The 26,537-nt window shown below is 33.3% G+C and overlaps 1 protein-coding gene across 4 annotated transcripts in view; it reads right to left on the bottom strand.

Moving 5' to 3' along the window:
* Positions 1–838: 838 nt before the first annotated feature.
* The window catches only part of LOC140056019 (protein sel-1 homolog 3-like), a 32,806-nt gene continuing 7,107 nt past the window's right edge, over positions 839–26,537 (bottom strand). Inside the window, exons 1-22 of one of the 4 annotated variants that reach the window (XM_072101221.1) lie at positions 14,265–15,137; positions 12,676–12,802; positions 10,930–11,054; positions 10,503–10,618; positions 10,073–10,264; positions 9,427–9,559; positions 8,854–9,086; positions 8,511–8,645; positions 8,223–8,340; positions 7,837–7,898; positions 7,269–7,388; positions 6,161–6,304; positions 5,792–5,935; positions 5,131–5,367; positions 4,325–4,449; positions 3,945–4,028; positions 3,750–3,840; positions 3,269–3,356; positions 3,051–3,157; positions 2,687–2,811; positions 1,988–2,090; positions 839–1,333 (exon numbers count right to left, since the gene is read on the bottom strand). In XM_072101221.1, the coding sequence (XP_071957322.1) occupies positions 1,235–1,333; positions 1,988–2,090; positions 2,687–2,811; positions 3,051–3,157; positions 3,269–3,356; positions 3,750–3,840; positions 3,945–4,028; positions 4,325–4,449; positions 5,131–5,367; positions 5,792–5,935; positions 6,161–6,304; positions 7,269–7,388; positions 7,837–7,898; positions 8,223–8,340; positions 8,511–8,645; positions 8,854–9,086; positions 9,427–9,559; positions 10,073–10,264; positions 10,503–10,618; positions 10,930–11,054; positions 12,676–12,802; positions 14,265–14,322 (2,766 nt within the window). In that variant the 5' untranslated portion in view covers positions 14,323–15,137 and the 3' untranslated portion in view covers positions 839–1,234. Of the gene's footprint in view, positions 1,334–1,987; positions 2,091–2,686; positions 2,812–3,050; positions 3,158–3,268; positions 3,357–3,749; positions 3,841–3,944; positions 4,029–4,324; positions 4,450–5,130; positions 5,368–5,791; positions 5,936–6,160; positions 6,305–7,268; positions 7,389–7,836; positions 7,899–8,222; positions 8,341–8,510; positions 8,646–8,853; positions 9,087–9,426; positions 9,560–10,072; positions 10,265–10,502; positions 10,619–10,929; positions 11,055–12,675; positions 12,803–14,264; positions 15,138–26,537 lie in introns of those variants that run through there. The other 3 variants (XM_072101222.1, XM_072101223.1, XM_072101224.1) reach the window with 3 other exon arrangements.

Here is a 26,537-nt window from a genome sequence, read left to right as displayed (position 1 = left end):
TGTGAAGTTTTAAAAACCGAACATATATTTGGGGATGGTTGGCTGACAACAAATGCATTAAATTATTAATAATCATTAATGTAATTATTTAAGGGAGGTGTTTATTTTAATGAGTGTAATTATGGTAACATTTATAATCAAATAAATGCCCCATAGATATGAAAAAATACAACAAGAAGTAAAAAAAATGATCAAACCTTGGTAAATTATAAATCTTGAATTAATTCTACTACAAATTTAAATATGTTGTAATACAGTATCATTTGAGAAAAAGAAAAGATTTATTTGACCATTTAGTCCAAAAAATGGTGTTTATTAGTTGTGTGCAACGCGACTCTACAGCTCACTATGTCGGTCGGTTGGTCAGTAAAGACTAATTCAAATTTGAGCATGTGACTGCAACCATGTATATGGCTTTGTTCAAATAAATATGGTAAATATGTAATGATAATAATATACACCTAGTGATATACTGGAAATCTATTAATTCATTTATAGACAGTGAAAATTAGGAAACCTGTGAAAATGAGAAAAAAGCACCCAATCAAGATTTGAACCAGAAATATTAAAATCTTTTAGAAATAATTAAAATCTTATAGAAATATTAAAATCTGCAGTTAAAAGATTAACATATAGGATATAAACAAAGAGTTGTTTTAGAGCCTTCAAATTTGTGAAATTTGAATTAATCTCAAAATGATTAAAAAATTCTATATAAACACATACTATTGCACATGAAATTTAAACATTAATTACACAAACTGGACATTAAAAATAATTATCTAAACAAATTAATAATAAAAGCTGCTTTAAATATTATTAAATATTAAATATTATTAAAGGTGAAAGTTAGTAATATTATTATAAATGGAAGATATAATTTCTTTGTAATAATTAAACAATACAATAAATAAAAAATGTATTTTTAGATACTGACAATTTAAGTTAAAATATAAATTAATATAATGCATTGGAAGACACAGTTTTAGCCTCAAATATCATTAGATGATAGTTACAAAAGTTGTCCAATTAATTTATTAATACTGTCATGTACTTAAATAATGTCCAATGATCAGTCTCCAAAACTTGTTAGATGATAGTTAGACAATTTAATGTCTATTCATCAGCCTCAAACACCTGTTAGATGATAGAAGAGTGGCCTTCCAAACATTGGTAAAAAATATATTACAATGTCCAATCAGAAATCAAGAACAATGATCACATGATTTTAACATCAAACAGTTTCAACAATTTGCTCACGGTTTTTTAAATGATGTCCGATTGATAGTAAAGTAACCATGAAAACAGCAGTTATGCCCAGTGCACTCGATAACTACAGGAAAAAAAAATGTGTTATTACATTTGTTGTGCGTCACTGGGTAAAGAGTTATTTGAATAGGTTGAGTAAATTATACAAACTAAATATAAAAAATGTGATGTGCCCATCTCGTCAGATCACTGAAGTTAAGCAATGTTGGACCTGGTTAGAGCTTGGATGGGAGACCATCTGGGAATAGCGGGTGCTGTATACGGAGCTGGGATCCCGTAGGCATTTGAAATCAGCACTTTTATGGCAGTCCCTGCATCTAGTATCTGCCTCAGACCTTTGGTCAAGGCGGGCATTAGACGAGAGAAGCCCTTGATCAATGTAAGGACCAATCAAGGTTCTTTAAAACAGTCCTGGCTTTGTTTGTATCAAACCTGTTAGTGGCGGTAATTATCGCTGTTGGTTTCGATTGAATAAAATAAAAAATAAAAAAAATATAAATAAATATGGTCAAAGGTTGATTACTAGCTGCATATGGGAGTATGTTTCCATACGTGTTTGATTCATAAACTGACTGGGGTAATAATTTATGTACAGGTGCTTTATTAATCCAGTATATTATTATTATATCACTTTAATATTTGGGCACATCACACTTTTTTTTATGTAAAACTAGTTTAATAGTCTAGACAGAGCTTAGGATCGTAAAGAAGGACTTACCTTCATTATGGTTTTGAATCTGTTGTATGTATCTAAAAATTGTATTCTGAGTAAGGCTAGGCCACAAGGTAAGTAAGATTCATCTCGGCCACTATCTCGGCACCTACATTCAGTCAGAAATGGAGAAACATTAACAATGACACTTATTTGCCAATTGAATACAGCATTAGCAAATTGTACAAAATATCTGGGTATGGGTGTCAGAAAGCTTTTTAAAGTATGGAAACAAAATCATTTTGGATTTTAAGGAAAAGAGGTCCTAGCATTCTGGGCTTTGAAGAAGAGTTAACTACGTCAGAAATGTTCTCTTGGCCAAAGTGTCACTATAAGATACAATGACCTAGCAGTCAAGGCACTTCTTGACCAACTGGTGTTACAAAAAGTCTTTTTGAATAACACATTTAACATGGAGAATCATCGTATATATCTGGCTTGTGCGCACATTAAAGAACCCAGTGCATGTTTCCGAAGAGTAGAGGGCTACCCCAATACATCTCAGGCTTATCAAGTCAAGTCAAGTAAATTTATTGTCATTTGTAAACATATAAAAAACTGTTTCGGCTAACACCAAATAAATAGAACTTTAAGATCCAAAAGATTAAAGCTAAAGATCTATAAAATGAAATAAATAATCATAACAAAATGCATGGGTTTCTTTTAAAATATAGTAAAAAATGTACAGTTAAATAAATGTCTTACCTCTGATACATTTTCACAAGTATACCTGTTTTGTTTCCAGATGGAATGTTTATTTTTAATTTGGTCAAAGTACTTTGGTTTATATTTACACCTTCTTCAACTAGGTAAGCTAAATTGAACAAAGCCTACAGAATGAAAAAATGCAGTATAGGTAGTTATGAAATAACACATCACTAAAATTGAATAATCTTTAACCGAAGTTAGGTTTGCGGTACACCACATGTTTTAAAAAGGAAATAAATTATTGTTGAGAATACCTTGGTTATTTTGCTACCAATGTACTGAAAACCTAACTTTACTAGTGCTTATAAAAATCTTAAAAGATTTTTAACCGGCAAGTAAGTATGACTTTAGGCTATATTACCTGTGGTTCATTTGCGGCGGCTGCTCTGGAATACATCTCCACAGCTGCTGGAATGTCTTGTTGGCCTAAGCACCCATAGTAATGATAATCGCCCATCTTGATTTGAGCTTACAATGAAGAGAAATAATACATATATTTAAATAAACTGAAAATCAGAAATTGGTATGCTTAGAAAATAACTGTAATATTTTTTAATTTTATGACATTGCAAAACTCACATTCTGGATAAGGGTTTTCTCCAATGCTTGATAAATTATAATATTTCCATGTACACTCATTTGTAATAAAACTGCTAGCAAGACCATCCTAAAAAAGTGTTAAAATGAAATTAAACTCCATGTTAATCATGACTAGAGCAAATAGTAAAGACTTTCTAGAAATCATTTTTTGGCCAGTCAGTGTCTCTTAAACAACTGGAGTAAATAATTAACTGTGAAATTGGCCTATACTTGGAAATTTAAATTTGGAAACTCAAGCAAAATCAGAGTTTGCCAGGAAAAGAGTAGAACAAAAGAACTGCACCTTCAAACTAGTTTACTGAAGTTTGTCCAGCAAATCACATGACAGCTTTGTAGTCATGTGATCCTGCAGATGGATTTAACTGTAGACAGGCATCACAGACTTTAAAAACTTGCTTACCAAACGTTTGGTAAAGTTTAGTATAGACTACAATTTGGATAAGTGTCAGTTTTTACTTACAAAGTTCTCTTCACATAAATAAGCCATATTGTATTGTGCTACCTCTAGGCCTGTTTCAGCTGCCATGATGTAGTAAACAAATGCTGCAGACCTGCAAAGAAAATGAATTTATTACCTTAATTCATATGTCCCTGTGCAACTGGAAATCTATATTAAAAATTGAGCAGTTTGGAAATGTATCTGACACAGACATACCAATCGCCATCAAAATAGCCATCAAGACCTTTTCGTAACACAATTCCAAGTTCAGGATTCAAGAAAGCAATATAGCGTGCCCATCTGTGTATACAAAATTAAATAAATTTTAACTAAATTATTGAAATTGAAATTCTGTATGATGTATGTTGGAAGGATGTTTCAGAAGTCTTCAGTAACAATATAGTCTTTTAATAGCAAAGCAGATTTATCATACAAAATAATAAATTTAATGTCTTATTGTTGTACAGAATGTCAACCAATAAAATTCTTTAATTTTACACATACATTTTTACATGCATGCATACCGTAGGCAGAGTAATCTCACTTTTTCCTACTGTAACTTTATGATAAAGTTAGTAAAAGCCAGTATTACTTACAGCATAGCATGATAGCTATTTCTCTGCATACTCTCATGGCCTTCATTGAATGTGGTGGCTACTGTGATAGATGACTCAATATGACCAGCTGCTGCTGCTTTTAAATGATATTCAAAACCTTTGGCCTATAGGTGAACAAAGTTTAAACACTACAGTAACCTCTAATAAGGGGACACCTTCTTAAGGAGTGTCCCCTGAATAGTGGTGTTAATAGATTATCTCAATCAATCACTTAATCAATCAATATTCAAAACCTTTGGCCTATAGGTGAACAAAGTTTAAACACTACAGTAACCTCTAATAAGGGGACACCTTCATAAGGAGTGTCCCCTGAATAGTGGTGTTAATAGTTTATAAAATCTCAATCAATCAATCAAAGTAACATATATTTCTCTTATAATTTCATAATAAATAAAAATTAACAGTAAATATGATTAAAATAAGAGGAGCAAAATTCCAAAAAAGCGAAGCTCGTATAAGGCTATAAAAGAAAACAGGAGAAAACAGGACAACACGGGAACCGGAAACAGGACAAAAACTGTAATGAAGACTTTTAGTTTTAGAGGGTACTGCTCCCATTACAGTTTGTGTCTCAAAGAAGGTTTCTACTGTAGTTATCAATAGATTGTTAGCTGTAAAACATCTATGTAACAAATTAAAGACAAAAAAAAGATTTTATGCTGGAAGATATAGTGGAGAGCTGGTGAGTATGCAAATGCAATGCAATGTGGCACAATGTAGGCAATAATTCAAGGCCTACAAAATATTGAAGTATTTGTAAATTTATATATATTTCAATATCTTACTCTGTCAACAGGGTGATCAGGATACATTCCATGTTGATAAAGAAAGCCAAGGTTGTGCGCTGCATCTTTGTCATTCATAGCATCAGCCATCTCAAAGTATGGGATGGCAATATCAATTTTGCGCTCAATATTCAGATAATACCAGCCTAGAGCGGTCATAGCGGGTGAGTGTCCCAAGTCAGCTGCCTTTTTCAGTTGTTCAACTCCTTTTTTTCGGTCTTTCTTCACACCTTGTCCCTACAAGAAAACAGGTGGTACTGTAGGTCTACAGAACTTTTTATTCAGTTAAAAATTCATAAAAATTATAATGTCTAAACTTTAAAAAAAAAGTGTGGACGATTGAAGCATATTGATCACATGTGTACCGCAAACTTTATATCAACATACATAAACTTGTTTGCAGATTGCTTTTTTTGTCCGGTTCGTTTTTATGCTTATATAAACTTTTAGGAATTGTTTTTGATAAATTAAAGAGATAAATATAATATTGATGTATTTAACAATGTTTGGTAAAAAACTTATTCAATTTATGAAAAAAAACTTTAATTGGACATATTATAAACATATATATTAAAATTGTTGGATGTGTTATGCTTGAAGTTTTGTATCAAAATTAATAATATTAAAAAAAAAAATGTTTCAGTTAAAACAACTATCTCACCCGCATGAGCACTATTCCATAGTCATATAGAGCTATTGGATTATCAGGGTGCTCTAGTGCACCCATTTCATAATAGTGTACAGCAGCCTCCATGTTACGTGGTACACCTTGAGACCCCCAGAATAGCATCCTTGCAACGTTTGACTGGTGGTAGCAGCGTCCAAAGTAAAATTCATTTAGGATCAATTCATTTTAACAGAAATGTAATGTTGCAACAAATAAAAAAAAACCTCAAACCAACTTGAAATATCAAAAATAAATCATTCAATGTCTATCAAAGTATAGAATCATTCTGTGTGTGTGGGAGGAAAGAACGTGTTTGAATTATACTAAGTATTTGAAAAACAGAAAACAGGCACATAACGTTACCTTTGTTAATATAATACCATAATTAAACTGAGCAGCCGCATTTAGTGGACTATTCTCGGCATGTAGCCTATAATATTGAGCAGCCTCAGCTACATCACGCTCGATTCCATGTTGTCCCCAGAACAGAATACGAGCTAGATCACCCTGAGAGGAGGGAAAAGAAGGGGGAAATTGAGGAAAACACATGCTGGTAAAGTGGTTCATGCATATTTAAAAGCTTTTGATTTTGCTACATCTTTTGACCTTTGACATAATATAGGTCTTCGAAACATAGAGTCGCAAATACACATCATTATGCATAATGGAAGACCGCAGCTGGGATTTTAATTAGGTAGTTTTCGATTCCATGTGTTCCACTCAATAACTCAGCTATTGAGTTATTCATTCTGTGTTTCTAATTGTGCAAATAATGAATTTTTCAATTATCAGCTGTGTAGTCAAGTGGTGCATCATGAAAACACAGACTGCAGAGCTTAATTGTTTTTAACACAGGAAAAGCAAGTTGTCAGATGGACCTAATATTTTGAAAAAGATTTAATAAACAGAAGAGAATAACAGCTTAAAATGGGAATTCAAAATCAGTGTTATGGAGGAAAATCAAAAGCTTAACAAAAAATGGATTGACAGGGTTGCATAAATACTACTCATATAATTATAATTGTTTAACAATAAAATAATCATAATAAAATGTGTACATGCAGAAGGAAGATGGATGCATAAGAAAAGGTGTTCATTTTCAATTTTTTAAATAATGTATAAAATACAGTAAAAAAACCCAAAGGGTAAATCAAAAGGAATGAGTAAAACGTTTATAAAATTAGTAAAACCAGGATCATAAAAAAAGGACAAAACAATTATAAAAAAATGTTACTATCGTAATTGTTAAAGTTATCAATTACTGTTATTAAAATTGTTATCATTTAGTGGGCTATCAATATGCGACAACCAACAATCAACCTAAGCCATGTCAATTGATGTAGGACACATGTCGCAGTATCTTTGTATGTGCAAAATGAATTGACATGATGTAGTTTGGCCGTTTGGTCATCACAAATCAAAAGCTCCTTAATAATGACATGCATACACCAAGCTATACCAATCCCAATACCTGAGCATCTGCCATACCATGCTTTGCCTGGTACTTAAGCCATAAGAAATAATCACCCTTCTCGCCTGACTGCGTCTTTAGAGCTGCTGTGTCCGTCAACCTTATATGCTCAGTATAAATCTATTGTGAAGCGAAGAATGTTATTAATATTAGGTCTTGAGAAAAATATTGTTGTGTTGCTTAAGTATAGCATCAATTGAAAAAAGGGGTCGATTAATGATATTTAGACACCTTAATTTTTATTTCAAACCTAATAAACAGAGAATTCTATAGCTCTGTCTACACTATCAAACTGTATCTGACAACAAAATGTGATGTGCCCATATATGGATATATTTGGGCACATCACACCTTTTTGTCAAACTAGTTTGATAGTATAGACAGAGCTTTAGGATTGACAGTAAGAAAGAGTAATTAGTAGGGTGAGAACAAGATTTTATCATTTAGAATAGATATTATCAGGAAGAAAACATGCAATATCTCAGGTATCAAAGGATTTGGTACTAGTTAAATTAAATTGGACCGCTAAGTCGATTAATGTTTAAATAAAAAAATATATAAAACTCACCGAACCAGAATCATGCTTTTCCCGATCTGCACTAGTTTCCTTGGCAACCAATTTATAATAATCTATAGGTTATTAAAAAAAAAGGCCAATTTAATTATCAGCTTCTACTTTTTACTTTACATTTTGTTCTATCTGTTGTTAAAAATATAGGTAAAGAGTGGGTATAGAAGTTTAAAGTTACGAAAATCAATTTTCATGACGGCGGAGAAAATTTATTACCGTGACGGCGGAAAAGATTTACACCCGTGACGGCAAAGGAAATTTATACAGCAATTCAGTTCGCTTCTGTTTATTTCCCGTCACCGTCACAGGTTTTTGTTATGTTTCTGTCTTGATGAAATAAATGAAATGAAAAAAAAAATGAATGTTGTAATATTTCCACTTACAGAATGCATAATCATAGTCTAGCGGTAATCCATGCTGCCCAAGGGAATGCTGGGAACCCAGAGCCATTGCTGAAAGTCGACCTTTGCCCTGTGCACCAGTAAGTTCAAGGATCAATGACTGAAAAATAACCACATAAAATATATTATTAGAAGAGAGAAAGAGTACAACTAAACAATTATTATTTTAATATTTATCCCATAAATGTCAATTTAATAAACAAAAAAAAAGTCTGAACAGACATAATGCTGAATGCTCCTGTGGGCACAGTAATGTTTATTTGTAAGCACCTTAGTTACATCAACTCTTGCTCCAAGTCCTTCAGAGTACATAATAGCCACCATATGAGTTGCTCTATGGTATCCATAGCAACTGGCCTGTTCCAATGGATGGACCATCACAGAGATATCTCTTAAGTGTACTGTCTGTAAAAAATTAGAACAATGGCATGATTGATTATTAAGTTTGATATCCTACAAATCATAAAGTTAGATTAAGTGACTATCTAGATCAGGTTGATTTCCACTGAAGTCTAAACTGCATTATTTATAATGGTATCTGAAGTATTTCTAGGCTTTTTTTAATTGTTGGCTGACAGAAGTCTTGTATTGAGAAAAGTCCTATTAAACTTACCAGTACTTCTGTAGCCTGCTCAAACAATTTTCTTCCAATTTCTGTTCTGTCATACAGCAAGTCATAGTCACATGTTCGCTGGTCTATTTGATCACATGGCTTGTCCAAAACAAAACGCCTTAGAATTCCACTAACAATCTTGTATTTGGGACTTGGCTTGTATGCCCAAACTTTACAATATGGCTTAACTGGCTCTTTTATACTTAAACTGTATTCATAGCGATGTGAAGATTCTATAATAATAATAATGTGCAAATACAATTTACAGTGTAGAACCAAACAGAACATACATACGTGATAACCAGCAATGGTGTTTGTACGCCAAAGATACAGAATAATTAAAGGTTTAGGTGGTGGCGCTTGGCAGAGAAAGAATTGGAACCAGGTTGTTGTGATACCTATTGATATTAGTTTCATTCAACACAAAAAAAGATACCTGCCCACACTAGGTAGCAACCTGACAGTACACGAAAAACATAAAAATGCTCTATAGAAACAAGTCTCATAAACTTTTTTTTATCTTTTGTGTCTTATAAACTTTGTGAGTGGTGTTATACATCTTTTTATACTCACTCTGTTTAATGTAATACTGCATCATGTGTTGATAATTACTGACTAAAGAGTTCATCTTCTTTTTGAACCGCTGACATTTTTCAACTTGTACCTGGATGCCATTCATCAGCTCATCCTCTTCTACAAACTTAATCTATAATCAATTTCAATACAAATGTATGATCATTTCAACATGTATAGTCATTTATAATCATGCATGCCCAGTATAATTTATTCTTAATCAATAATGATCTATTTGACAAAATGCCAGCAACTTTTTTTCACACCCAAAAAAATACATTAGAACCTCTATAATTTAACGAGGACACTTTTATTGTACAAACAAAGTGTCTCTTAATATGGATGTTCCCTGAATAGGGGTTGGCCATAGTGATAAAACATAAAATTGTGCCTTGATTCTTTCAAGAGAAGTGTTGCCTTAATAGGAATGTAAAAAAAAGAGCCTCTACTTTACAGTTATTTTTATCCACAAAAGAGTCAAATTCATGTTCTACCACAGTGATACTTGTACTGTAGGCTACTACCACAGTGATACTTGTCTGTAGGCTACAGTACTGCTTTTTCACTTCAAATTGCCATTCACATAGGATACACATTAACTCTTTGAGGGCAATATTAATTTTACTTAAACTAAACACAATAATACTTTTTCAGCTTCTAATGCTCTCAATCGCCAAAGCTTGACATGTGCTGCGTAACCCTCGAATGAGACGACCGGTTTGCTGCCTCCAATGTGGATGAATGCATCTTGATCATCATATAGTAACCTTCTTGGAAATGATGCACTTGATTTTGAAACATTTTCAAAATTCTGACCATGGTTAAACGTCAGTGACCACTAAAATAAAAGAATAATTGTGAGAAGTTAGTTTATATTAGTTTGTATGGAAGGCAATTCCTGTCAAAAACAGTCTATGAAATAGTATACCAGGCTACTACTATTATATTTATGGTAAAGTGAAAACACATGTATTTCACCTGTGAAATTATGTTGTACATTTGTATTTTATTTTGGCAGAGATTGCCTTCCATACCAAACTTTTGTAACTTTTAAAATTTCTAATTTAAAAACAAACCTTTCTTTTGTCTTGTACATAAACAATTCTAACCCATTCACCAACTGGTATCTTTGCTATCGTCAACATGCTGTGAGCTTGACCATTTTCCATAACTCCTTGAACATGAACCTGACCTGCAAGCAACAAACATTTAGATACATTGACAATAACAACAAGCATTGGCGTAGTGCAGGAGGAAAAGGCCCTTGGTTTATTCCTCCTACTGGGCCTTCCGAAGAAGCTGTTTAGGGACTGCTTATGTTGGGGCCTCTTAAACTTAAGCGCCTGGGTTAGCAAGAAATTGCTCATAGCCGTTACAGAACTTCTGTGAAGTCAGTGAAAGAATACTATATAAAGTGGTATAAAAATACATAATGATAATAATGAAAGGAGACAATAAATCAGTTTAAACATGGTGCTGGATATTAAAATAACAAAATAATACCTTCACTGTTGACAAAGATTAAGGGTGTGACGTAGGCATTTGTGTAGCGAGTCTTTCTGTGCATGATGCTGCAGAGGCTGTGTTTACAATGATTCAGCATGTATATGTACATGACGACTGTAAATCTAATAAAAATACAAAGATACAAGTTTCCTTCTGCAGTAGAAATTATCAAATCATAGCATTATACTACTCATTATATTTGAAGTAATTTTCCATAAAAAAAAACAACAAAAACAAGATATTTTGATAGAAAAATGCTGATTACATAGAGAAGTACATATCTTGATAGATAATTGAATTTATGAAATACTGTATGCCAAAAATAAATTGTCTCCAATATAAACAAACTTAATTTAAGTATCAAACTGAAATCATAATTGCTCAGAAAGTGTTAGTCAGTTCTTATTCTGAACACAGGTGTGTTGATTAATATGATCAAAAGTAGATATAATTTTGCAGATAAATAATTTGTTAATGTGTAGGATACAATAGGCAGTCTTCAAAAAAAATTAAATATCTGTTGACTTTAAACGAGGTCAAACCATAGAGAATGCTACAATGTTATCAATATATCCTGGGTGCTATTTAAAAGAGTGTGGTATATGCCACATACACATTATAGAAAATCTTTGCATTCTATTCTACATGTATACAAGTTTTTATATGGGCCCTACAAAGAACAGAGCACCTAACAATACTTAATAATTAATTAAAAAGAAAAGTTTTAAGTTAAAATAGAGGTGCCAAATTCGCTCCTCTCAAATCGACAGGTTGTGCATTCCAGATCCGCGGAACGGTGACAGAAAAAGCATTGTCACCAACTTTCCGATTAGATTTTGGAACGGGGTCATTAGAGGAGCGAAGTCGGCACCGGCATGTATTGTAGTTATTAAAACCAAAACTGGAATCGTAGTGGAGGAGATCACTCAAACTATCAAACTATGTTCATATCAATCAAACTAAATGATTGATATCTATCTCACTAAATGATTGATATCTATCTCATTATAGTGTTAGGTCTACATTGTTGTTGCCCAATTCATTTTATATTGTACAGTTCCTACCTATTCTATATGTTTATTTCTTGTAATTTTGTATTTTTAGGTGTCAGTTCAATGGTATTGTAGTTACTGTAGTTGAATTGTTTTGACATGTTGACCTACGTCGACTTTTTATTGTAATTGTTATTTTCTATATCATGTTTTTTTTTTTGTATATTTCTCTTGGATGCACCTTCCATTTGGTCGAGTGCCACTGTTGTAAAAGTGTAATCTCCAAATAAATTATTATTATATTATCAGGCTAAAAGTGAGTAACAAACGTTGATGCAAGATTACAATCCTTCCAGACTATACTGTAGAAAAATCAGCCTGAAGCAATCACAAGATATAACTGTATTGATTGATCGTCTATCATGTGCAGATATTTGCTACACGTGTACAAGGTGTTGTTGTTGTTCTTTATGAACTCTCGACAGTCCTTACAACTTACAAATTATTTACATTGAATTTGCATTCAAGCTCTGTCTACACTATCAAACTTTATGTGCCCATGTACGGACAAGATGACGTCATATCACTATTTGGTCTCACACAATTTAAACTAGTTTTATAGTGTAGACAGAGCTTAACACTGTCACCCCTTCCCTTTTCAAATATAGTTTAAAATCTTTCCAGTAAACTACTGTCAATCTAAAAGCCCATTACCATAAACTTTCTTCGTTTAAACATATATTTTACATACCTTGGATTTTTTCTTAAAGATTGAACTTGATGACGAAGAATGTGATCAGAAAATGAAGGAACATCTTTACTTATACCAGCAAACAATCCAGTCAGAGCCACTGGAAATTGTACCAGGTCTATAATTTCTAAAATAATGAAAGTACAGGGTTCAGGATATAAATGCATAAAATGAAAATGCATACAAGGAAAATTCATTATTTCATTCATATTAAATGGTATATTTATTATAAAATAATCTTCACAGTAAAACTGAATTGTGATTTTTACATAAAACGATAACATTTGAAATGTATAAAAATATAAATCTTAAACACATACAAAAAAAGGTGGGGGGGGGGGGAGGAGAGGGAGCAAAGCCCACGACGACAGAAAAGAAACAAAAAGCAAGGCAGGTCTGACATACAAGGGAAATGGATAACTGTCAAATAATAGAGAAACAGTTGGAAATTTAAATATTTACACAAAAAGATGTAAAGATTCCACAAAAAGTTAATAACTTCCATAGAAAAACAAAAAAATAATGTTTTACTTATAAAATGACAAAATAAATGGTTAAATTCAATCAAAAAAACATTGGCTGGCAGTCACATTTTTTGTTTGTTTTACATTTTTTTGCTTAAACTATTATGTGACATTAAAATATATTTAACAAAAACAAATATTTTTTCAGGGAAACAATATATCTTTAATACAAGAGGGTCGGTTAATAAATGATTTGTACTCATTTTATAGTCAGTTTGAGATCAAAAGAAGCATTTTGTTCTGGTACTATTTATACTTATTCACGCAACAGATGTCATATGCAGCTTTAGGAATATTGATTTTTACATTGTATACAGTATTCAATTGTACAGACAAACATGCTCATAAATTTAAATAATTGCTATTTCAATTCTTGATGAAAATGTTCAATTTTGTTCAAATACCAATCAACTTTAATTATGTTTAAGGATAGAACTGTATCAGTTACTGTGTGCATTTTCAGATCTAACAATAAATTGATAAAATCCTAAAGCTCTGTCTACACTATCAAAACTAGTGATATGCTCAAATATGGTAGTGATATGACAATACATCATCATGTTGTCCATATACAGTACATGAGCACATCACATTTTTTGTCACATAAAGTTTGATAAGTAGACAGCGCTTTATTCTAAAATGAGAATACTTTCATGTAAATTTATCATAATGCAACTGGGTTCTTTAAAGTACACATAAGCCATAAGAGACTTTAATTTTAAAAGTGGTTATCCAAGAAGGAGTAAAAGATGTAAGGAAGATGAAAGGGACCTCCAAGAAATCCCAAGGAGCTTGTGATAGGAGACCCACTAAAAACTAGTTTAACATCTTAACATTAAGATAATAAATAAATTACAAAAAAATGTATAGATGAATAGATAAATAAGCCCTTGTTTTATAAAATTACACAATGTGTTTCAAACAATGGAAAAAATAAAAAGGGGTAGTTGATTAATTGCAACAGAAAATGTTTACAGTTAATTATCTAAATTTGTTGCAGAAAAATATAAATTATGAAATACATCAAAATTGGAAACTATGCTTTAGTAAAGCAACATTACTTACCCGGTTCTACCTTACACTGTTCTAAAAAATATTTATCATTTAAATATGTTACCAGCATCCGAGATAACCATGGTAAACAAACTGATGTGATTTGATACACACTCCGTCTGGGTCTTGAATAAGGTGAGCGTGTTGTTATTGGGTACGTAACTCTCGCACTGGAACGATAGTAATTCCCAGATATACGTAGTTGGTCCTTTTTACTCAAAAGCCAACCACGTAATTGAACGTTATAAATATTGTGAGATTTTTTCAAAAGATAGTCTTGTCTATATAGCACACTGTCTGCTGTAGATAACTTTAGAAGTCTTCTTCTGGCTCTGTCGAACTTACGATTACACGGAAAATGCTTGCGATAAATTGTGGTTTCTGTTCGATAGTCAGTGGTAGCGACAAGTTCGATACCGACTGTAGAATCTTTTGAACATCTGTATTCCACCTCGATCCATGTTTCTGGTGTTAGAAATTCAGGTGGTTGCAAAACCTTTACAAAATTGTGCTTTAATCTATCAGTGTCAACTAGCACAGTTAAAGTGTCATCATTTCCAAGTATATTACTGTTACTCTGGATGAAACAAAAAAATAACTATTTAATCTTTAATTCTCAATATAATATAAAGGTGTGAAGTCTTTACAGTGGTGATGTAATTGGAATGTTCAAGAGTGTACTTACAGTAGGTCTAAAGCATTATCAAACTTTATGTCACAAAAAAATGTGATGTGCCCATATATGGACATGATGATGTCATATCACTACCATATTTGGGCATGTCACTACCATATTTGGGCACTATCAGACATTTTTTGTCAAACTAGGGCATATTTATAAATCTTGGTTCCCTCAAGGACGTAGATGCAACGTAAGTGAATTGATTTTTATGACAATTCAATAAATCTGATTGTCACTTGTGGTTAGAGAAAATCTAAAGGGCAGAATCTAAAGGGCAGAATCAAAAAGAGCCGAACGTAATCGTAAATGGGTCGAATAAAAAATAGCCGAATGCTGAAAGAGCCGAACGTAATGGTAAATGGGCCGAATAAAAAAGAGCAGAATGCTGAAAGAGCCGAACGTAATGGTAAATGGGCCGAATAGAAATGCGTCGAATGCTGAAAGAGCCGAACGTAATGGTAAAACCATGGTAAATAGGCCGAGCCGAATAAAAATGCGCCGAATGCTAAAAGAGCCGAACATAATGCTAAAAGAGCCGAATAGAATTCAAACTTGCTGCCAGAGGCAGCGATGGCGTTCCGTACATATAGGCCTAAACTAAACTACAGTATGTTAATAAATAGGTCAGACTGAATCACTCCTGGATCCCTCAAGCTAGCTAGGCCCCTAGTTAGGACTATCCTGACTGGCCTTTTTGCACACCGACCGCGGCCATGCATGATCATTTAACACTAAATTATGCCAGACCTATATAAGCCCAAGCAAGTACATAGGCCTAGTTCTATCTAGTAAAGCCTACTAGTACTAGCCTAGTACTGCTACTACTACTACTAGTACTAGGCTAGGCCTACTCTCATGCCATGCTGGTGTGGTAGGTAGGTAGGAAGCAAATGCAATGCTGTCTGTGTGTGGTGGTAGGTGCCTCATTCTACAATATATTTACAAACTATTGCAGCCATACATACCAAACCCAAAGTTAATAAATATAAACTAAACAAAATCAAAGAAATCATCTCGTAATGGCTGTCTCATATACAGTTCTGCTGTATATTACACATCATCAATTTCCCACATACAAAACAAAACAACACGTAACCACGCTTCACTGCATTTAATTACACGCCTCACTTCACAGTATGCAGTGAAGCGTATCATATTATCACTGATTGGTTCTTCTTTTCCTCTGGTTTTAGGTTCGACAAACACTTTTATTTTTTAGTTAAAATTAATGTTTTATTGAACCCACTGAATGTTTGAAATAGAATTAAAATGTTGGATGATCGGATCAGGTGCCGTTTTCGGCCACCTTGACTTATATGGACTATACCATTATTATGGTAGGGGTGTGGTGTATTATGTTTTATGTATAGAAGGGTGTCTATTGAATGGGAAGACAATACAATTGTTCTGTTATGTAACATACAGTACAAACTACTGTACAAGAAACAATACAGAACATCAAAAACTAGCAAGCATGCACTTTTTAATAAGGCATGTTATTACTGTATTAGGCACTGTGTTACGCAATGCCAAGATTTTGTAACAATATTACTATATTAACTAGGCCTATGTATAACTTACTTACTAAATACTATATATAAAAACTAACCTAAACACTATAGTATAATCAAAATTAAAACATATTAAATACTATGTTATGCCTCTCTTGATTTCAACACATTAAATTTTAGTACAATCGGATTCGAAATTAGAAAATCTTAAATACTAAGTAGATAGGTAGATAAATCATATTTTTTATTTGCAAGGGATAAATCTCAACATCATGGATTTGAACCTGGTATCGGTAGACGAACATAATTGAAGATTCATTGACATAATTATATGTTTTTTGTTTGTTTTACCTCACCAGATACATTTACATTTAATTCTAAGTGTAAAACGAATTAGATACAGAAACACAATTCATATTCATTGACATAATTATATGTTTATTTGTTTTACTGATTACTGATACATTTACATTTAATGTTAAATGTAAATAAATGAAACGATTGTAGATACAGAAACAAAATGGTAACAGATTCATTGACGATATATATATATTATGTACAACGACTCGGCTATAGTTGGATACGATTATTCTCTGTACCTTTCTGAGATTATTCGATTTACCGATTATGGCAACAATTTTCTTGAAATAAACATAAATAAACATAATTGGTCTGACAGTATACATTACTTAAAGGAAAGGAGGCAGAGATTGTTAACAATTATAAGTATCTGGGAGTAGTGTTTGATTAAAGCTTAAATAGGTGGACATGTTGATCATATAGTTAAGAAGTTAAATACAAGGCTGACTGCTTGAGGAAACTCAATTCTTTGGGGTAAAGCAGGATATTTGTACTATAGAATGTTTTACTAATCAGTGATGTTCTATTTGGGGATATTGTATGTTGGGCTGAGAATATTTAGTAAGTGAATGTGGGGATCACCAAATTGAGAAGGTGCTGGGAGCGGGGAAAGTATAAATTGGCTTGTCTATGCAATTGCTTGCCGATGTATTCCATGCTATATTGGAAGACATGAATCATCCTCTTCATTGCGACATTATCAGCTCCGTTTTGCATTCGTTATTGTAACGTTTTGATGCAAACGTTGTTCAATTAGAACATGTAGGCCTATTTCTACACAGAACGTTTAAATACGTGAAATGTTCTGTGTTTTCTGGGAACAAAATGGTACAGATTCATTGACATAATTTTAATGTTTATTTGTTTTACTGATTACCTAATAATCAGTATGTGATAGATCTTATTAAATGTACTACTGTCATCTTTGTTAAATATACTACTGTGTTATCGTTAGATAAATTATATTTTTTATTTGTAACTGGAATAAAAACTAATTTCTTTATAGGCCTATACTTTCTGTATCCGTAAAAAGTATTCAATATCCACCTTAGGGAATCCACCTAATATCCATATTAGGGAATGATACCTAAAATTTATATAGAAATAAAGAGCCATAATATACTGTATTAACTTGAAAGCTGAAATTAATTCTACAGCGTGTAGGGCGTAGTTGTTTTCCCTTTGTTGCTGAAACATAATGCACTAAACAAAAGAACAAAAGCAGCAGTATTTTAACACATTAGCACACTCAAATAATAAATGGGACACCCCTATTTTCCCATCTTTTTATAATGGTATAGTCCATACAAGTCGAGGTGGCCGAAAACGGCACCTGATCCGGATGATCTTTCATAGTTTTAATCTAAATTTTAGTAAACTGAGATACAAAACAAAAACTAACATAACACGTAATCACATTTTATTACATGCTTCACTGCACTGTGCAGTGATGCGTACAATCACTGATGGCGCTACTAAACTTTTCTTAATATTATAAAGAAGTTTCAGTCTGTCTTTTTACTTCTGGCCCTAAATATATGGATGTTCTACAATATTGTCTAATGGTAGAATGTTAATGTCTGTACATCAAATACAAGATTTCAGGTTTGAATCTTGATTTGTCGGCTTGTACTCATTTTCAGATTTCCTCATCTTAACCGTTTAAAATCAATTAATTTTATTTATGTACAAAATTTACTTTTAGTTTTTAACTTTATGGTAACTTTGTGTGGACACTGCTGCTTAGGAAATTGATTAATTAGGCTTACATTTACAACAGATTAGACATTTTGTGTAATAGACCTACTGTAATGTAACTTTCTAATTTTTTATCAAAAGTTTAATTTTCAAATCGTTAATTTATTAACACTTAAACCGTTTGAAAAAATAAAGATCTTGTACGTTTTGTTTCTTTATTCATTTCCTTTCCTTTCCGCATTTCAAGATTCCCGAACCCTCTAATTCTTAAAATACATTTTACGTTCATGGAAAGGAAAATTTAACTCGTTGAATCACTGTTGTTTCTAAATTCACTATATTGACTTCGCCTGCTTCTCCATCTGCCACGTGATGCAGCGTGCCATTATTCAGCCGATCAAAGACCACCACTGAGTATATGCCAGAATCGAGCTCTTCAGTATCATTTATTTCCAACATTCCCAAGTGGAGTCCAGTTTCAATAGTTCTGGTAGAGGTATTTACACGTCCCCGGTATCGGTCAATGATGGTTTCTCCATCTAGCATTATCAGTTCACCGTTATGAAGCCAACCAATCGCATGATTTTCATTTAAACCGTGTATGTTAACTGAACAGGTTGTTATTGAACCAATGAACACACATATTGGCAAAAGTTGGGATGTAATCATCATTTTGTTACCTGTGAAAGACAATAATTAATAGTATATAATTATAGCAAAACATTCATTGGTCTATTCAATTGAGAGAAATCGAACTAAACATGAGAGTAGGCACTCTACTCAGTGTAAGTACCGTAATAGCCACAGTCGCCTGCAGAAACTCATCGACTAAGTACTTTTTTGACTCGTAAAGTTTTGCATATAATATCTTTTCCAGAGGGTTACTTTTACAGTATTATTTTCTAGGTATAATTGTTTAACCTATTCATCCCAATTCCGTTTTACCTATAACCGCATAAATCATGAATTCAAACACAATTATTGATTTACAATGTTTCTGAAACGGACCAAGAGGAACAGACAACCTTCTGTACATAATTAAATCTACGACACATTCTACGCAAAATAAATGATAACTCACCTTAGATTGCGAATATGTTTATTCTATGGATATGCCTACTGATGCTGATTTGATTTTAAAGAACAATGAGAGGCATTACATTATATTTGCAAGAATCGTGGATTTTCCAGATTATTCACGAATCTCTAAAATAGTTTCATGGTTATTATATATAATATATAATATATTAATATAACTTAACATACGTCGTTGGTGGTTATGTTAGCAGGAAATTATCAACACAAACTAACCAGATTACGGATGTGTAAAAGTCTCTTACCGGACTTGTACCGTAATGAAATTTGGGTCGTGTCTCCTCGAAAACCAGACCATTCCCGCTACCTTTGGTGTGGAAAAACCGGCTGAGTCTTACGATCAGTCAAAATTACAGTTTTTGGTTCAGTCAAATTAATACATTTTTTGCCTTTTCTTTATTTTTTTACACAACAAATTGGCAGGAAAAATTAATACATATAATTCAATTTATTTCTATTTAAATTTAACATATTAGAATAATGTTGCATCACCTGAATTAAAAGACGATTACGATATACATATCAATCATTATACAGTTATTAATCCGGGTTAGAAAGTGACCGTCAGCATATCAATACTGCACAAATGTGCAATTTTAGTAAGAGGTCTATTAGAAACACAATTAATTTACCATGGAAAATAATTATTAATGTTAAAACTGAAGCGTGTATGCATAAACACGAACTTGGTGTCCTGTTGTTAGCTTCATGTATGAATTTGATGCTATCAATCTATTAATTTTTTTTCCATAGACCATTTTCTATTCTGTTGCATGAGTATCTGGTCTCACTGTATAATGAAAAACCATGATAACACTCATTCGCATACCACCATCATAAAGTAGCAATCACGAGACTAAAATAATCGACTTTTAAATTAATTTTTATTTGTAAATGAATTTGATTAAAGTTACATATTTAAAACGAATCAACTATATGTTGATAAGAATTAAGTCTTTTCGTTTCTTAATTTTAAAATGTAGGCCTAATTGTACTACAACATTTCTATGATAGGCACAAATATTAATAAATCGATAATTTGTAATTCCTTGAACCGTTTGTAAAAAAAACCCCGATCTTTTTGTTTTCTACCATTTTCTAGTTTATTTTTTTAACTTTAATTAACCTAACTTTTTTTTTGTTTTTCTTTTGTTTTTTGTTCTTTTTCTTTGATTTCTTTTTCTTTCCTTTCCTTCCTTTTTTATAATGTGAAATTCCAGGTTTATTTGGTTTCATGGCAGAAAAATAATTAATACGGACACACTCGGTTTCGTTGGTAGGCCTATTTATTACTTCAAGAAAACCTGCTTCTCCTTGTGCCACCTGATGCAGTGTGCCATTATCTAAACGATCAAAGACGACCACTGAGTATATTCCAGAATCGAGCTCTCCAGTATCAATTATCTCTAACATTTCCCAGTGTTGTCCAGTTTCAACAGCTTCGGTAGAAGTAGGCCTAGTTACACGTCCTCTGTATCGGTCAAGGATGCTTTCTCCACCAAGTATTATCTGAGCATCGTTATGAAGCCAACCAATCACATGGTTATCATTTAAACCGTATATTTGCACAGAACAGGTTATCGTTGAACCAAGGAATACGCACGTTGGTAACAGCTCAGAGATAATCAGCATGTTCTTATACCTGTAGTGAACGACAAGGCATAGAAAATAGTTTCAGAAACTTATTCTTTGCGCCGATCAGTTTGTAGCAAGTTAAAAAGCCAGACACCTATTGTTAAACACAGCACCCAGGTAAAATGTCATCGTTTGTTGCCTAATTAACTTTGCACCAAAATTACGCCTACGGCCTAAACCTATGATAAGCAAAACATTAATAATTCTACTCTATGCCTTCTTTCAAAGGAATATGTGATGCATATACAGTAGGCATATAAGTATTTCTGGTTTCCCAATTCGTTTCAAATAATGGAAACATCAGATCAGTGACTTCAATGAATGGTGTTTTAGAATATAACGTAGACGAGTATTTCCTAAGATTACACATACGACACAGACACTATAAATGCAAGCAAAATAAATGATTTAATTGACTCACTTTTGCAATGACGTGACAGTTCTGCTGATACAAACCACAATTTCAATCGATAAGCATTATTTATAAAACTAACGGATTTCCCAGTTTAACTATTCTAGACTACGTTAACGGTTGAATGACAAAACTAACCGACCATGGTGTGTACAATTTGAATAATGCAATTTCTAACTAGCTAAATATATGGTACATAAAGACCATTTTACCAAAGGTACCGTGCCGTTTCTCCGAACTCAGATCAGCGGCCTGCTTCAGATATTATGTAATCGCTACCTATCAGCCAAAAAAAGGCCTGTACAATTACATTTAGGCCTACTTTATTTTCATATATTTAAAGTACAATATTGATTATAAGGAAGAGAAACAACGACATAAACTATAGAAGTCGATAGAAGTCGATTTTATTGTGATTAATATTATATTGATTATGTGATGTTTATTATAAGAGGACGGGTAGTCATTTTAGTCGTTCTATAATATTCAAAAGATTTTCTATAGCTGTCAAATGTCCTCATTTCTTGTTTAATAGTAGGTAATCGGTTTGTTTGTTTTCAACAATTTTTAAGTTAATCGTTACCGAATAATTCATGTACAGACCATGCCTGCAGCAAATTGATATATTGGTGACGTCAAATGCTTATTTAAAATCTCGAGTTATGTTTTTCAATATGGGACGAAATAACAACTGAGCACGCCTTCTTCTTTATCGCTAAGTGTTCGCTCAGTTTCTTAGCGCTAAATATCATATTCAGTATGTCATTTTGCTAAAATATAAGAAGATTACCATTAAAAACAAAGTCTAAAACGAATCAGTAAATGTTAATTAATTTAAACATGAAACATAGGCCTACAACATCTTTAAAACCAAGAAAGTTATAGTTGTTATGCATAACCAAAATCTTGATTAGATTCTCCTCCTCTTGTATTGTAAACAATGTCCATTCTGTAATCCATGTCGTCATCGCATTGTTGGCCAAAGTTAACAAACATGACGTCACTTTGCGCAATTTGATTGAGAGTTCCGTCATGGCGCCGTTCGTAAACTCTCAGAGAATACGTAGCTTCATCAACTTGCTCTACATTGGTTATTTCAAGCATGACTAAACCATTCGCGCCAACACGAGGATGTATACGTTCGCTGCAGTGGTCATCTGCTAATATTTCTTCTCCTCTAGTAATCTCTTCTCCATTTCTAAGCCAGCTTACTACATGATTTTCTTCAATTCCTTCCACACCACTCGTTACAACAACATCTGACCCGAGTAAAACACAAAGTGGCATAAAGTTCGCTACGATAGTCACCATGTTACGAAATGTCACACATAAGTTTCTATATTAAAACATATGACATTAACAAACTTCTATATAAAAAAAAGGAACCAAAGGAACGTAGTTTATGAATATGTGTTCTGCGGGAACACGCAATACTGATAGCATTTTATAGAAACCTTACGTAAACAGCATCCGTACTATGTAATCGCATGGATTAAAGAATAGAAGGATATGCATCGACGGTGACATCAAACGATGTTACAACGCGCTTGCCTATACTAAAGCACTGCTGCCAATCAAACAAACACGCTCATTGAACTCCGTGTCTCTAACCGCGGCCCTCTGTAAAACGCTGCGAATCAACTGTTACATTTTTTGAGACCAAAACGTAACCATGTAGAAATCGTATGCGCAGTCTGAATGTTCTATTGACATGTCTGCGTCGATGATTAATTGACAACAAAAATATATTGCTGAATAATTCTGTTTTAGTTTCATCACAATCGGACTGCGAAAAGTTCACTTTCTTACGACTGGTAATTTTAAGTAGTTGGTAATATTAATAAAATATGCAATTTTTATATTTGAATTATCATTATTTGCCTGCCATCTTCTGTCATTAAAAATTGCGTTAATCTATAGAATATTAAATTATGCATTTGACCATGTATGTTGTTAGCGTGGCCGGTATTCACCCATACAACAATCGTGTTTTTAATATATGGCTAAGCAGTGGTTTCTTCATAAATCTCCTTAATTATCGATGTGATTATATTTAAATTGTAGTGCCTGGTGATTGGCTAGTGGTTATGTCATCCACATCACATCCAATCACCGGGTCTAATTGAATGAAAACAGCGATCCCTGATCCGGGATTGGCTGGCTATGTAATGTATAGTTGCGATTCGTTACCTAGCGGTCGTTTTGAAAAGTACACGAAGGGCATGCAAACTTAATCACGAACAAACGAAGTACCTATTATTATTCACACAAGAAGTAAGACAACAGTGAGTATATAGATCATGATTACACGTTGTATCTACTACACTTAAGATTAGCCTAGGCCTACCTAGGCAGTATCAATGTCGGCAAATCATATGGTTTACTAGTAAGCCTAGAAGGCCTAGGCCTAGTATCCTTGCTGATTTTGTAATTTTTCATGTAGGCTGAGACAACAAATAGTTATTGTCTCAGATGTAGGGCTACGACGGGTCATAAAATGCTACTTTAATGTCATAAAAACATTAGCGTAGATCAATCGCGGCAGAAACCTATACTAATTACAATTATAGCATCTACAATTCCTCATCAGAAAGGTTATAACTAAATTCGTCGTCGTATAAATTGTTCGTCGCCATTGTTGCTAGCGCTAAAACATCATTCCACCAAAGAACGCGCGAAAGAAGAGACACGGAGTTCAATGAGCGTGTTTGTTTGATTGGCAGCAGTGCTTTAGTATAGGCAAGTGCGTTCTAAAATCGTTTGATGTCACCGTCGATGCATATCCTTCTATTCTTTAATCCATTGTCTAATTGAATGAAAACAGCGATCCCTGATCCGGGATTGGCTGGCTATGTATAGTTGCGATTCGTTACCTAGCGGTCGTTTTGAAAAGTACACGCAGAAGTACCTATTATTATTCACACAAGAAGTAAGACAACGGTGAGTATATAGATAATGATTACACGTTGTATCTACTACACTTAAGATTAGCCTAGGCCTACCTAGGTAGTATCAATGTCGGCAAATCATATGGTTTACTAGAAGGCCTAGGCCTAGTATCCTTGCTGATTTTGTAATTGTACATGTAGGCTGAGACAACAAATAGTTATTGTCTCAGATGTAGGGCTACTACAGGTCATAAAATGCTACTTTAATGTCATAAAAACATTAGCGTAGGCCTAGATCAATCGCGGCAGAAACCTATACTAATTACAATTATAGCATCTACAATTCCTCATCAGAAAGGTTATACAGTAACTAAATTCGTCGTCGTATAAATTGTTCGTCGCCATTGTTGCTAGCGCTAAAACATCATGCCACCAAAGAACGCGCAAAAGAAGCGTAGCCAACAAGGTTAAATGTCGTTGCACATGTGCAGTAAACAATATATTAGGCACGCGACCGTTTCGTTGTTACCATGCGGTTAATTAAACTGATAACATTGTGGGCGGTCCGCGGTCTGTCGGCGAGAGTCAAGGAACCCTTGATCTCACGTCGATGCATATCCTTCTATTCTTTAATCCATGGTAATCGTGACCCAAAACTATTTTCTTTTTCATTTCAAAATGTCCGTGTTATGCTATTTTTAGATTTGGTATTTACATGACTGCTTTGAATAACTCGGATTGGTTGGTTATTTTCATTTTTTGCTGAAACGTTAAGATCAATCAATAAGCACTCGATCGGAAACTGAGGGAAATACTTGGTAAAGTTCAGTCGAGTGCGACAGAGAGGGCGTGCTATTAAATATTTTTGCTCATAGAAGATGCACCATGGAGGAAATATACAGAATATTTCCTCCATGGATGCACATACCTCAAGATTAATAACCACTTTCTTGTCCCTTTTTATGATAATTATTTTACAAAATGTACAAACCAACGAATAAACATACAACAAACATACACAAGCTAATAATAAATTTGACGAGGCGTTACGCAAAGAATCAATCATAAATCAATCTTGGTGTGATTTGTTAAAATGACGTAGCATATACCATATGAATAATGAAAAAATATGTAATTAGTCAACGTTACAACAAATTAACGGCTAGGTAATGTAATTACTTTATTAGAGGAAAAGAAAAGATTAAATTTCGAATAATGTATGATACGACGCGTATATATCCAGCTTTCTGGTTCTCGATTACATTATTAGTACGGTACTTATTAAGCAAGGAACCAACCAACCACAAAAAATAGTGCTGTTTCACAATGTTAGGCATGCGAAGTCATTTCTGGTTTATATTATTTTTACTTATACCAACAGTCAAGGGTAAGATTCAGCTTATTTTTTAAAAATTCAAGTTAGTTTGTGAAATAAAAAGAAATGTAGGCCTATAATAAGTCATGATTACAGGTAGTGTAACAGCTGGCATGAAATGGAGGAAATATAATTTATGGGACATCTGCTCAGAAAGAAAAAACTGGAACATTTAATTTTTAACAGGGAAGATCGAAGGGAGGAAAGCAAGAGGAAATCAAAGAGCTATGTTTATAGAAAGGACTGCAAAAGAACTCAAACTGTAATGTTGAAGAAGTTTTCAGAGTCGCTATGAGAACCGGACTTGATACATGAAGAAGAAGAAGAAGAAGAAGAAGAAGGCTATATTGATTGTGATAATTCACTCACATAGACTCAAATTTATTCTACTGCAGTTACTATACTGTAGTAATCTTGACATGATTCTTTTGAATTTTGAAAACTTAAATTTATAGGTTGTCCAATCGGCGAACAAAGTTACGAAACATCATGTTACTACATCCATGACGTCACGGCAACCACCTGGTCGACCGCATCAAGTGCATGTGCATCGCGTGGCACTGGCTATCGCCTGGCGACCATCACGTCAAATGAAGAGCAGCAGGCAATCCAAGGAATGGTGAACCATT

Source organism: Antedon mediterranea, chromosome 8 (assembly GCF_964355755.1).
Source record: "Antedon mediterranea chromosome 8, ecAntMedi1.1, whole genome shotgun sequence".
Classification (NCBI taxonomy): Eukaryota; Metazoa; Echinodermata; class Crinoidea; order Comatulida; family Antedonidae; genus Antedon; species Antedon mediterranea.
Note: the sequence above shows the minus strand (reverse complement) of the source record. Positions and strands in the feature narration are given on the sequence as shown.